Consider the following 13,681-nt stretch of genomic DNA (forward strand, 5'->3'; position numbering starts at 1 on the left):
AATTAGCATCTTCAGTTTTGTAAAATATTGCTGGGATATTCCAGAGTGCTACAATGAAAAATTACTATTTCTGAAGTGCGATATATGAATTTAGTGCAATTAAAAAATAAGAAGAAAAATAATTTGAAAATAATACCCTGGAGAATAGAGAAATATACTCCTCCAGGAAAAAAGCATTTACAGATCAACTACATGTTTTACCACCTCAATACAACAAAGCAAGCCTTACGTCTTTGTAAAAACATGACTAAGCCAAGAAAAGAATGCAGCCTGGCATTGTACAAGAGTCAGTAAAACACTATTTTTAGAGTCCTTTAATGGCTACTTCTTTTATTGTTAAATACAAGGAAACACTCCACAAAACACTGTTGTAAGCATTCAATGATTTTCTATTAAGTGGCAAATGATGTAACTGATTTACTGCCTTGAGACAGACAAATGCTTAAGACAGATAAATGCCAGGGCAGGAGGCATAATTACTGGGCACTAAGATAATTTTTAAAGACAGAAAGACAATTTGTTAATAATTTTTCCAGGTGTATTCTTTGCAATTAACAACAAATGTTCAAGCACTTAACTGCACAGAAGGACTACAGAAGCATGTAATGAAGATACATCAAAAGCCACCCATGCAGCCTTTCTGGTGGAAAAAGTGACATTTCTATTCAGAAGTCATCTACACTACACTGATCAACTACATAAGTATCTCTGCAGTTGCAAAATACAAGTAATTAGATGTCTAATAATCCCAGATGGAAAGCTCTTCTCTCAAGTATTTTTCTTCTAAGTAGAAGGTGTTCTGTGAAAAAAAAAAAATCTAGAATTCTGTCAATTCCTTTCCAGCGTCTCATTAAAACACTAGGAATAATAACTGGTCCTTTAATTGCCTAAACCTTGAAAGATCCTTCAGAGAAACTGAAGGCTGTGAAGGAATCCCAAGAGGATCATTTGAAATTTCCAGGTGTTAGGGCAGTACAGCTAGTTCCTTGAAGTATATTGAACACAAACATATTGTCTTGGTGGTTCAGTGATCAAAAACATGAAGGAGCTCGTGATGAAAAGCAAAGGCACAAGTTGTTCACAGATGAGACATCAGACAAGTTACCAAAGACTGAAGATGGGATCTCTCCTAGCACAGTGTAAAAAGCAGTGTAGGAAAGCATTATAGCAAATGGACTGAGAGGAACAACACAGAATGTAGAGCAGTCAATATATGAAAAATGGGACCTCATCTGAAAGGAGTTATTTCTTAGTAAGAAATATGAAAAAGTGCCCACATCTTGTTAACAACTTCAGAACTCAAGAGTCCCTGCCTCCTCCTTTCCAGGAAGAGTGATCAGCTTGTGTGCACTGGTTGTGCTTGGGATAGAATGAATTTTCCTCCCAGCAGCAAGTACAGGGTTTGTGTTTTGGATTTGTGATGGAAACAGTGCTGATACCTCAGGGATGTTTTTGTTATTGCTGGGCAGTGCTTTAAACAGAGCCAAGGCCTTTCCTGCTCTGCATCCCACCCCACCAGTGAGGACGCTGGGGGTGCACAAGGAACTGGGAGGGGACATAGCCAGGACAGCTGACCCCAACTGCCCACAGGGATATTCCAGATCATATGGCTTCATGCTCAGCACATACAGCTGGGGAAAGAAAAGAGGAAAGGCAGGGCAGACATTTGGAGTGATGGCATTTGTCTTCCCAAGACACTGATACTTGTGATGGAGCCCTGGGGGTGGCTGAACACTTGCCTGCCCATGGAGAATGAATTCCTTGCTTGGCTTGGGTATGTGGCTTTTTCTTTCACTATTAAACTGCCTTTATCTCAATTCATGAGTTTTCTCACTTTTACTCTTCTGATTCTCTCCCCAGTACCACTATGGGGGTACTGAGCGAGTGGCTCTGTAGGGCTGAGCTGCCAGCTGGGGTTAAAACACTGACAAGAAATTCCTTATCACAGAAAGCAAAAACCCTGCATGTAAGGGAAAGGAAATAAATCCTAATAAACAGGAGAGGATGAAGGTGCAGTGGTCTGTAAGCCAGTAAATTTAGATCACTACATCAAGAATTTTGTGTGCTTTGCCAGTTAGATATTTTGTAGGTAATAGCCAAATCAAGAAGGTGAATAAGCAACTACTAAGTCACTTTAGGTATTTTAGTTAAGTAGTTTGATAAAATAGGTCAGAACCTTGGTTTCAAATAACCACTCTTCCAACTGACTTTCTCATTGCTAAAAATTTTCCTCCAAAAATGAATTAAAGACATACCCTCTGTAGCAGGATATTTCTTTCATGTATGCCAAAAATAAAAACCATTATTAGCAAATTCATAGTCTTCAAAGGTAAGGTCAAAGAAGCAATCAAGAACCTGACTGTCACACATAATGAAGAAGTTTTGAAAGGCACCCAATAATACAACTTGGTAACTCAAAAGCTCAATTTCAACAACACATTGTGCTACAGCTGGGTAAACAAACAGCAGGACTGACAAATACAGAGTAATAATTTTCTTCATGAAATTTGACATCTCCTACATAAATTTCAGCACAGCCTGTCAGTATTAAATTGTTCAAGAACTGTCCCCATTACTTAAGTATTGAAGAGTTGTTAACTGCTGTCTTGAGTGAGTGAGGCATTTGCTAAGGCTGCGAGACTGACAGCATGGATGCTATGATGCTCTTTGTATCCATGAAGTAGAACAGCACAAGTAATCTAGTATAGAATTTGACATTTTTATATCAAATTAAACATAAGCAATTTGAGTTTGAACATTAAGAACAGAATCAACTGCAATCACAGATGAAATTTACAGGATTATTTTATGGTTTAATAAAGTAAATGACACTTCTTTCCTCTCCTTAATGAAGACTTGGGTGGGGGGAGAGGAAGGTGAAAGGCACTGAGAATTACCATGATAACTTGTTGCAACTTGTTTTCAAAAAGAACATTAAAACTTCTGGAAATCAAAATAACCTGGACACATTTTTACTCTAACTTCCATTTTATGCACACTATTGTTAATAAAATACAAACACTACCCAAAATTTAACTGCTCCGGACTGCTCTTACTGGAATTATTTGCAGTTTCTCAACCTCAGCATGCACATTAAGTTTTCACACAGTACATGCAGTTTTTGTCAGTATTAAATTGTTGGCTCCACCTAGTGTTGTTCATGCCCTGTTCCTCCAGGCATTGAAAATCAGAGAGCCAGTCATGACACGGAGCTGAAGACTACTTCTGCTTGCTCCTTGGAAACAGCATCCCTGACCCACCTGACACACAGAGCTGTGCACACCCCGAGCAGCATCTTCACCAGCACTGACTGAATAGCTCCCACGGCCTCTCACTTATAAAAGAAGCCATCTTCCTTTTTTTGTTTTGTTCTTAAAATAACAAATACAGCTTTTAAACTATTGCGGAGACAAAAAAGGGTGCCAGAAGTCTTCTGATAACTTACTCAGAACACACTTTGATTCCACTGATGAGGTAGTATTGCTATTACTGTGACAGACCCCTTCAGGATTAGAGTTGTTTCTCAGAAAAACTGTTCCTCCAATATGGACTGAGCCTAAGGAACAGCATATGGCTCATCTATTCTTATTGTCTTTTCCTAGGGAAAGGATATCTCTCTGGATAGCACTTCTATTTGGTATCTAGGAAGCTTTTAACACAAAGTGATTTTAGGCTGCATTTTATCTACCCTGATTGAAGCAACAGCTCAGCTTTAGTCAGGGCTGTGTCAGAATCGGAAGGCAGACAGGGCTGGTTCAGCCAGTTTGCATGTAACAAAGTTTCACTGCAAAGCGAATTTCACATTTCTGAAATGCTACAATGATTTGTACTCAGTTAACCAAAATACAAACTGCACTAACATTTAGATCTTATGATAACTTGACTTAGTATCTGCAGACCAGAAGATACTATGTTTTCCTTACAGACACCAACTTGTAACTTTGTATTTTAATCTTCTAAAAATCCTACTACTAAAGTTACCAACAAGTAAACAGATATAGCAGTTTTGAATCATCTTCAGATTCTGAGCCTCATTTTATTCAGGTGCCCTGTTTTCTTGTGAAAAAAATTCTTCCATCTTATAGTGGTTTACAGTAAGCCAATTAATAACAATCACTGTTTTGGTTTCAGTCATTATGCCTATAGGTTTTAAATCTGTTCACTTTATAAGCATTAAGATAAATAAATATTAGATAAACCCATTTAAACACAGTGCACACTTACCTATAAGCATTAATGTAATCCTTTCTGTGTTGTAGAAGAAAATCTTTCAGCTTTCCAATATGAGAAATCTAAATGAACAGAAATCACAATTAAATTTCAGATTATTTTATGTCTGAAGTTCAGTATTCCACACTTCAAACATGATTCATAAATGTCTTATTCTGTAACTAAATAGAGTATGTGCTTTTATACTAGAATTTTCACATTTTCCAAGCAGTCAATACATAAAATAAGCTAAAAAAAGATCTGTTGTATGAAGGTCCAGCATGGAGAACAGCAGTAAAAATATGTGTCTTCTTCCCAAAGAACATAAACTAAACAGTAAATATAACTACAATATTAAAAATATCAAACATGGTAACACAAAACATGATCTAAATTTTCAATCCAGAATTTAATGATTCCAGAATTTAATGTACACTTTGGAAATAAATTCATTTTTGAAGACCACACAAGAAATTTTTCAACTCTTTACTGATCAGATATACGTATTCAAGTCCCAACTATCAAAACTTGTATGGCAAGGTACTGACCCTCCCCTTCTACTTTTGCCCTAATACAGTGACCAGTTTGTGCCCAAACTGGAGTAGTGTCTCTACTATCTGATAATCATTAGTAAGCTTTGCCAGATCATACATAACAATCTGATTTCCATTTCTGAATTTCCACCTCAATCTGGGTAACTTTTACGATAAATCGCTTTATTTTATTTTTAAAGAAATCTTTACAAAGATCTTCTGGAAAGCCAAAAAAAAATCTGAAATAACTTTTGAAAACTTCAGTCTAATTTAAAAGCTTTGGTGTAGCATAAAATGCTGCTTATTTTAGAGAATGAAGGGACTCCAGAAATATAGCTTAATTCACCAGAGAAATAAGAAGACACGATGGGGGGGAGAAAAGGGAAGAGAATTCTATACATTAAGAATATATATTTTTCAAGGCAACTTTTAAAACTATATTCTCAAATATTAATTAATAATTCAGTGTAAACAAAGCATGCAAGGCATTTTACAACACAAAAGTTGTTTTAATTTACAATAAATACAGTTTACTCCATGTATCTGGGGAAAAGTATCAGAAACTGTTCTACTCTTGAAATCTCATTTTCATGCAAATCATCTACGCAATTAAACAAACAAAAAAACCACAGAGAAAGAACACAGAATCGTTTGGATAAATAGAAGATTAATTCCCCCAATTATTTTTTTTCAAAAGCAGCTCTTTGAAAAGATGTGCAAGGAAAAAATGTACTTAGTAAGACCACAGTAATTTGTACAACTCAAGGTAAGTGTTTCCTTGTGCAAATATATAAGACTCCATTTCCCTATTATTATTATTATTTGCTCTGTTTCAGTTTTACTATAATTCATCATATTGGATAAGGATTTTCACAGTTTTCATATCTCAAGTTTTTTGAGTGATTATCACAGGAAATTTCATCCCATTCATAGCAAACTGAGTACCTTCAGGAGTCTCCCAAAGTGTGTTAGCACCATTATACACAGCCAGAAGAGAAATACTGCAATTGCTACAAGACCAATGAGGCACAAAGAGTAAGCTGAACCATTCTACAGATGTTCCTTCTCATCACCACTTGAACTCACTATTTGCACAGTAATTTCTTTCTCAGCTCAGACTGGTATGTCTAGCTGAAATCAAATCTCATCAAATTTGCTGAATAGATAAATCAAGCTTGACTATGAAAGTAAAACATCTAGAACAGTTATACAGTGTTCCAGTGGAATAATACTACTTAATAGGCAGAAAGAAAGTCCTACAGAGGTCAAAACAAATGTAAAATAAGAAATGTTCCAAAACATTTACATTAATGCACGAGAAAACACTAAACTAGAATATATATATAAGCAACTTTTGTAAGCAATAAATCTTAATATTACTGCAATAGTTACAATTTAGGAGTGATTAACAAGCAGAAAGAATCAGAATGACAAGCAAGAGCACTGTCTTACAGTAATTAATTCATCTAGTCACAAAGAGCATTCTATTTAGGCTAAAATTGTCATCAAGTGTTTGAATTGCACTGACCCCACTTTGCCTCTCCTTCATTTGTAAAGCTATTTTCATGAATTTAGAATGACGCCATTATGCCCATACTCACATCAAGCTCTTAGTTCCCAAGATTTGCATCAGAAGTGAGACTTCTTGTTTCAGTTTCCCTCAAATTCTAACAGCATCTTCTGCAATCCTGCACTGCAGATATTTCTTTCTCCTTTTGTTACCATGTACTACTGGCATATCTTTGAATTCAATTTGTCATAACCATATGAACAAAATTAACTTGTTTTATTAAAAAGAAGGTCTCACTAGTATTAAAGGGAGGGAATGCTAATTTTATTTTACAAAATTGATTGGTTTTCTGTATGGTGCTCAAATTTTTGTAGATACAAAATATCCCTCATTATACAAAGATAAATCCTGAAGATATCTCCAGGGTAATCAACTTACAATTATTCTGGTGTTATCAGAGGCCCACCATACACTCTTTACAAAGTTCCCAAGCTTCAGCCTAAAGGGAGTAAAGCTTCCCTCTATTACAACTGAGTGGCTTTATTAGAATCCTATTCCTCTTATTACTGTCAAATTATTGTCTAATTTCCAGGTTTACTGATTACTTGACTTCTTGCTTCAGAATGGTCCTTTTCCTTAAAAGTTCTGCTTCCCTGCATGTGTGTTTGACTTTACTGTCAGTAATTCATTCTATCTATCTATCTATCTATCTATCTATCTATCTATCTATCTATCTATCCACCCCTAACTTTCGTAGCCCAGACAAATAACCCCAAGCTTTTATTTCCTTCTCACAAAACAGTTCTAAGTTGCAGAACCCACAGCTTCATCTGCATTTGTTCCAGTTTCTATCCATCCATTTCCAATGCAAATGACTAGAAAGGCATTCACTGCTGTTGGTTACTTTGTAACTATTTCTGCTGGAAACAGCTTGGTTTTTTTTTCCTCTACTATTTTTTCTAGATCCCAGTATGCATCTTGCTTTTACCCCACTGGTCAATGGCTTTTTCCTTATTAATTTAGCCTACAGTCCATGACTAAACCATTCCTCATCTATACTCCAATTTCATGACAAATCCACACTTTTTGCTATTTTTTTAAATTAAAACAGCTGAAGAATATTTTAACTTTAGGAGGGTTTTAATACCAGTAGCAACTCATTGTGAACTTAGCCAAACCCAACTTTATCTCTGTAAAAAAAAGTCTTCCCTTCTTGCAACAGTTTTCTTGGCTAGTCTTTCTCACCCTGCTTTCCACTGCCTCTGGGATAAATTTTTGTATCCTCTCTGAATTAATCTTTCAAGTAGATCTAGTAGAATTTTAAATCCCACTTGCATTTCAGCACACCCATTTTTCTACTCCATTTACCCATCCATTATAACTGCAACTTCCAATTTGCTGTACATGCCTGTTTTCAAAACATTTTTACCACCACTTGACACAGGTGTCAGAAGGATCGATGAGAGCAATTTGAAGAAGAACAAACACATCTGAGTATTGGCCTCTCATCATGGTTCTCACTCTTTGCATCTGGAAATTCTCCCGAAGTCTGGAGCAGAGAAATAAGCCTTTCCTTCAACCCTGAAATAAAGAAATTATTTCCTTCCTTCCCCCCCATCCCCACAGAGACAGGAGGGCTTAGAGAAAAACGCTTCATAGCTGCAGCACTCTTGCACTACATAACAACAAAACTTATCTTACAGGGAAGAACACTCCTGAATTTTCCCAATAATTGAGATTTCTAAGGCAATCAGGGAATAAAATACCTTTCCTCACAATATTGTGAGCACCAGTTACATCATTACAGCAACAGCATCTTCTTGAGCTTCTGTGCACTCCCACAATACGGTGGGTTATGTTCATTCTAACAATGAAGACTACTTAGGAAACTCCAGGCTCTCCCTCTTCTCTTCCCATTCTCACTGACACTCCCTTGAGGGTCAATATCACACCCTAAAACACTGAAATTACTTTTTTTTTTTTTTTAATTACTCTTCTGGAAATAATTGGTTTCTTTCATTTCAGCTCCACAAATACCTGTATCAGCACAAGGGAGGGCAGGAGCTGAATAGCACTAGTAGGGAACTTCCTACAAGATGCATCTGCCATGAATGGATAAGGTATATTTAATTACAACCTAAAAAATTCAACATGGTAACCTCCTAAGCTCAGTTACTGAATCTGGAGACTCCAGATGTTATTTAAAAACTCCAAATTTCTAGTTCTAATCATGAAAACCCAACTGACTCTACAGTGAAGCAGCAGCAGTTTGCCACTATGTGGCAAACAAAAGCATCAACATCACACAAGTAAAAAACACTATAAATTCACATTAAACCCTGCAATGTAACTTTTTAAAAGTTACTTTAGGTTCCAGTTACCACTTGATCCTCAGTAAACTACCTCTTTAATACATATATCTGTGTTTTGTTGCCAATACAGATTTTTAAACAACTCTTATTAAAGCATAAAGGCAATTATTGCATCTAATGCAGGTCTGACACAAAAGGAAGCTGTGAATAGCTGCCATCTGCTACCACAGGTGGCATGCACAGCTCTATTTATACTTGGGGCCTGCACTAGAAATGGTAGATGTTCCTCTGTTTAGAGATTTTGCTAATGATTTCAGAGCAGGCTAAGTTATTTTAAAAGATAAGAAAGAGGAAAGCATTGCCTCCAAAGCAGCATCTTGATGAGACGCAGAGGCTTTAGAACGAAGACGCTGACTACGCTTCCTTCAGTCTCTTAGCAATACTACAGCATTTCTCTCCACTCCCAACAAAGAATTGATCACTCATGAAACAGTAGGGTCCAATTTGCATGCGTTTAACCCACTGCAAGAAGCAGCAGCATTGTTTACAATTAAAATGATTGGAGTAGGTTCCCGTGACATATTGTAGAGAGAATTCAACCATGCTGAATAGTCATTTTCATTGAACAAATATAGCGTTTTATCAAATTTACTCTTCCATCAGAACAATGCCCAACTATTTCCTACCATATAAAACTGACTGTTACACTTCACGCTGTATTGCCTCTCTGAATTTTTTAAAAGGAGTACTTTGTTAAAAGAAACTTTAAAAATTACTTAAAACCAAAACATAATAGAAGGGCTTTTGTAGAAGTTGTGAGAGTGATATTTACTGTTGATTCAGCAGCACTAACAAGCACTGCTGACTATAGTGCCATACTATCCCTTAAAACAGGGGGGGAAAAAACCCTAAAGAAAATTTTACATTTAATTTTCCAGTATGTTTGAAAAACATTATCTCCGGTGTCTTAACTAAATAGATTCCATCTACAGATTCATAAAAAGGTGACTATACTCTACAAGGCCCTTGGCAAGAAGTGCAAAATTTAAGATTGCTAAAACATTAATATCTAGGCACCTATCCTATTTTCAATTCCAAACATATAGTTAAGCCAAACAAACCCACTGCATATTTCAAGAGAAATTCTGAATTTCAGTAAAGCATCAGCTTATAAACAGGAACTACACGTTTCTGACCAAAAGAAGTACAGTTTCAGTACTAGGAGGAGATACAGTAATTAGTATAAGAACATAAACTTGTTTAAAAAAAAAAAAAAGAGAGCGAGAGAAAGGAAATTTTCCATGGTTAGTGCATGTAATGAAGGTAAGTGTTTTCAGAAGTCTGGAGTAAAAACCCAAACAGAATAGATACTATAAATGGAAGCAAAATTTATATTAAATAATTTTTAAAATAAGAGCTTCAGCTCTTACCTAAACTATTACAGTTGAAAACTAGTTAGGAATGTTTTGATGCAGAAATTACTCCTATAGAGAACTTTTTCAGTACAAACTACCTTTGGCTGGACAGATGAACTTTTTAAAAACACAACACAGGACGGGCCAGGTTCCACACTGGTTATATTTTACCTAGGTTATATTAAGCACTGTCAGCGCATTGAATCAACACGGGTTCCTGCTAGATGTTTTTAAGAACTGACAAGATTTTTGTTTTTAAAGTACTGTTACTTGCATTCTACGTTTCAGAACTGGAACCTCCAAAAGAGCAAATGATACAATTCGCTGGTGCAGTGAAATGTAACAGAGATAAAACCAATTAAATTAAGTCTGGATCAGGAGCCGGAAGTGTGAATGGACTCGTGCGAAGATTGCTCTTTCAGGGATTTGGTGCGAGTTCCCAGCACGCCATGAGGCGGAGCTGTGTCCCCGGGATTGGCACCAGCAGGGACACGCTGCTGCCTCAGCCCGGCCGCTTTGCAGCTGATTTGTCTCTTGAGGGGATACATTTGGTTTAGGTTTCCCCAGCAAACGTGAAAGTTTCTCAAATAGGTCACGCAGATCAATTGCTCTCGTAATCTGAGACCCAAAAGAGCAAATAATATCTAAACTGCGGCGTGGGGGTGGCCCGGAGCTGGAAGCGGGGAGACAGCCAGCCTGGCTACCTCTAATCTCAGGAAAATTGTGACTTTGTTCAGTTTCTGCTTTACATCAGCATACATGTTACAGCAACAGCAACGGGCAGAGAAACATTTTTTATTGCATTTTATTAGTCGTCTTGCATTTGAAGCAAAGGAATCAACCAAGAATGGGGGGGTCATGTTAACATAATGTGTAGTATATGGGATAAGAACATTCAAAACTGAATTAATTGAATTAAAAGCCATGAAAAGGAAGAATGAGGCTACTTGAAACTTCAAGGTAAAGATGGTACAAAATTTTAAAAATATTTTTTTAAAACGTTTAATATTAGTATTTTTCTAATTTAAAACAAGACATTTTTTTAATATAAAAGGAAAGCAAAATTGTAAGGAATCATTGCAGGAGATTTCATTAGTCATTGTGGAATACTGGAGGTTAAAACCTGTCCGCAGACTATCATAGGACTATTTGGTGCACATTAACAAAGCGATTAAAAAATGTCTAAACTGCAGTAAGAAGCAAAGTCAATTTCCTGACACCTCGTCTGGTGTAGAAAACACTTCCTTTTGCTTCATATCACACCATCAGAAAGGAAACAGTAAAAAAGCACTGTCTTGTACATTAAAACAAACAAACAAAACCAAGTTGGCTCTAAACAATTTTTAATTAATTTTAGGGTTTTTTAGTTCTTGCTTAACTTGTTTTTATATATACTGTCTGTGGTTCAATTATTTCATTGATTTATACTACTGTCAGTTTACATTTAAATACTTTGCCTCTAAAGTGCACTTTTGATCTACATTTGATTATTTTTATTTTTAATTCATTGTTAATTACCTGCAATGGAAGATTTGGTAGTCAATAACTCACTAGCAGCCTAAAAGTCTCACATTTCATCTTACTATGCCTTCCATAAAAATAATCCAGAGTTAGTGTAAGATTCAGTCAAATATATAAAGAAAAAATTATTCTTGCAGTTTTGTGACACAACTGCTAACATCTGTTGTTCAAGACTCTTCTAATAAGAGTCAAACAAAATTAAGATCCAAGAGCTCAAAAACTCCAGTTCCTCACTGACCACAATACCCAGTATTATCACTGCATGAAGGTTTCACTGGACTGGTATTTGGGGATAAGGCTGATAAGTGTTTTAGAACTGTGCATGTTATTGACAGCAAACTCCACCTGTATAGAAAAATTACTTTGAAGTCACTGGTTTTTTTTAAAGGAAATTATCCTTGAATATACTGTATATCCTTAAACTGTTTTTAATCCTTTGTACTTTAGACATTTGTAAACAGAAGGAAAAAAAGTCTTATTTTTTAGGGTAATTACTTACGAATACTGAATTTCAACTCTGAACCGGAAAAATGCAACACGCAAAGACTTTAAGATAGAGGTCTGCATTAATTTTGCCACTGTTTCCTTAGTTTTTGTGGAACACACTGGTTTGACACCATCACATATAGAAGCACAGCTAGATATTCTGAAAATGGTCTGTAGACAATCAACAGGAACATGAAATGACCTGAAAAAATTAACAGTAGCCTTCCTACATGTATCATCATGCTAAATGGTTTTAGTAACTAGTTTTCATTTACTATCAGCAGCAACAAATACATTCAATTAAAAAAACCAAAGAGCACAACATCTGATTTTAATAAAACTTACTATTTCCCTTTTCCTTGTTTATTGTCAAACTCTAATCTTAACTTTCTTTAACATTTGTATTTTTACACAACCATCCAAAACCTCATCGACTAAAACACATACCCCACAACAATTGTAGGGAATGTTTTGGTTGAGAGATACAAGGAAATTGGTCAAAATACGTATTTGCAATAATTGGCCTTTACCACTGCTGTTGAAAATGCTCCATTTACAATCTTTCACTAACTGCATTCAACGGTGCTTGAGTCTTTCTGTAAGAGATATTTTCCTTGTCTCTTGTTCTGCCTGAGCTCATTTTAGTACTACATTTTCTTGACTGAAAGATGTTCTATGATATAAAGAGAGATGTCCAGTCTCATTTAAGAGATACTCAGTAATAAATTGTTACTTTTTCTGACCATTATTATGAAATCTTTTGATTTCCTGAAAGGATTTTGCAGTGCAATTCAGAGAGTTCCGTGTGCATGTGCTTCACTTTGGGACCAAGCTGAATTTGCTTCACAGAAGGCCATTGCAGGGCACGGCAGGAGCTGAACCGGGGACGAAGATGAGCCCGGGGACAGGGGCCGGGGCAGTGGCCGGGACAGGGACCGAGAGCTCGGGACAGGGTCCGGGGCCGGGAGCCCGGGGCCGGGGCCGAGCCGCCGCCGCGCTCGCTGAAGCCGCGGCCAGAGCTGGCCGGGGCCGGAACAGGGGCCGGGACAGGGACCGAGAGCTCGGGACAGGGTCCGGGGCCGGGACAGGGGCCGGGAGCTCGGGGCCGGGGCCGAGCCGCCGCCGCGCTCGCTGAAGCCGCGGCCAGAGCGGAGCATTGCTCAGGCTCCGCGGCCCCTCTGCCAGGCCCTCCCACTCAGAGCTCTGCATTTTCGGCGTACTTACACTCATAAACTCATAACGATATAGAGCTAGAACCGACATAACACCTATTCTGTCTGAAAATCCTACAACTGTTGTCAAATACTGTTCAGAAGGGCAAGTATTTTCAAGGATTTTCATAATTTTTACAATAATGTTCTTAGTACAAAAATACTTTTACTATGTTTCAACACTTTGATTTGTATTATACAGACGGAACATTACTTCAGTGGTTGCTCTAGCATTTATACCAATTAAATTTCTCTGCCTCACTAAAACACCAAAAAAAACCACACAGCCAAAAATGAGATGTTTATGAATCCTTATGTAAAGACCATGTATAGATCAGGCACAAAAGCAATAAATAAATATATGCCAATTCAGTACACATTAAGATTTTAATCCACGTGCTTTATGGTATCAGCATAAAAATTAAGACAAAGGTCCCTTTCTGCCCCCTTTTCTCGTGTAACAGGAAACCCCAAGAGCTGGATC

General features: G+C 36.9%; 1 protein-coding gene across 1 annotated transcript in view; it reads right to left on the reverse strand.

The window, feature by feature from the left end:
* Nucleotides 1-13,681, reverse strand: part of STX18 (syntaxin 18) — a 60,872-nt gene that overhangs the window by 22,492 nt on the left and 24,699 nt on the right. The window contains exon 2 of the mRNA XM_039728863.1: nucleotides 4,225-4,292. Within this exon, the coding sequence (XP_039584797.1) occupies nucleotides 4,225-4,292 (68 nt within the window). The remainder of the gene's footprint in view (nucleotides 1-4,224; nucleotides 4,293-13,681) is intronic.

This window comes from Passer montanus, unplaced genomic scaffold, assembly GCF_014805655.1.
Source record: "Passer montanus isolate IOZ18808 unplaced genomic scaffold, ASM1480565v1 scaffold67, whole genome shotgun sequence".
Taxonomy (NCBI): Eukaryota; Metazoa; Chordata; class Aves; order Passeriformes; family Passeridae; genus Passer; species Passer montanus.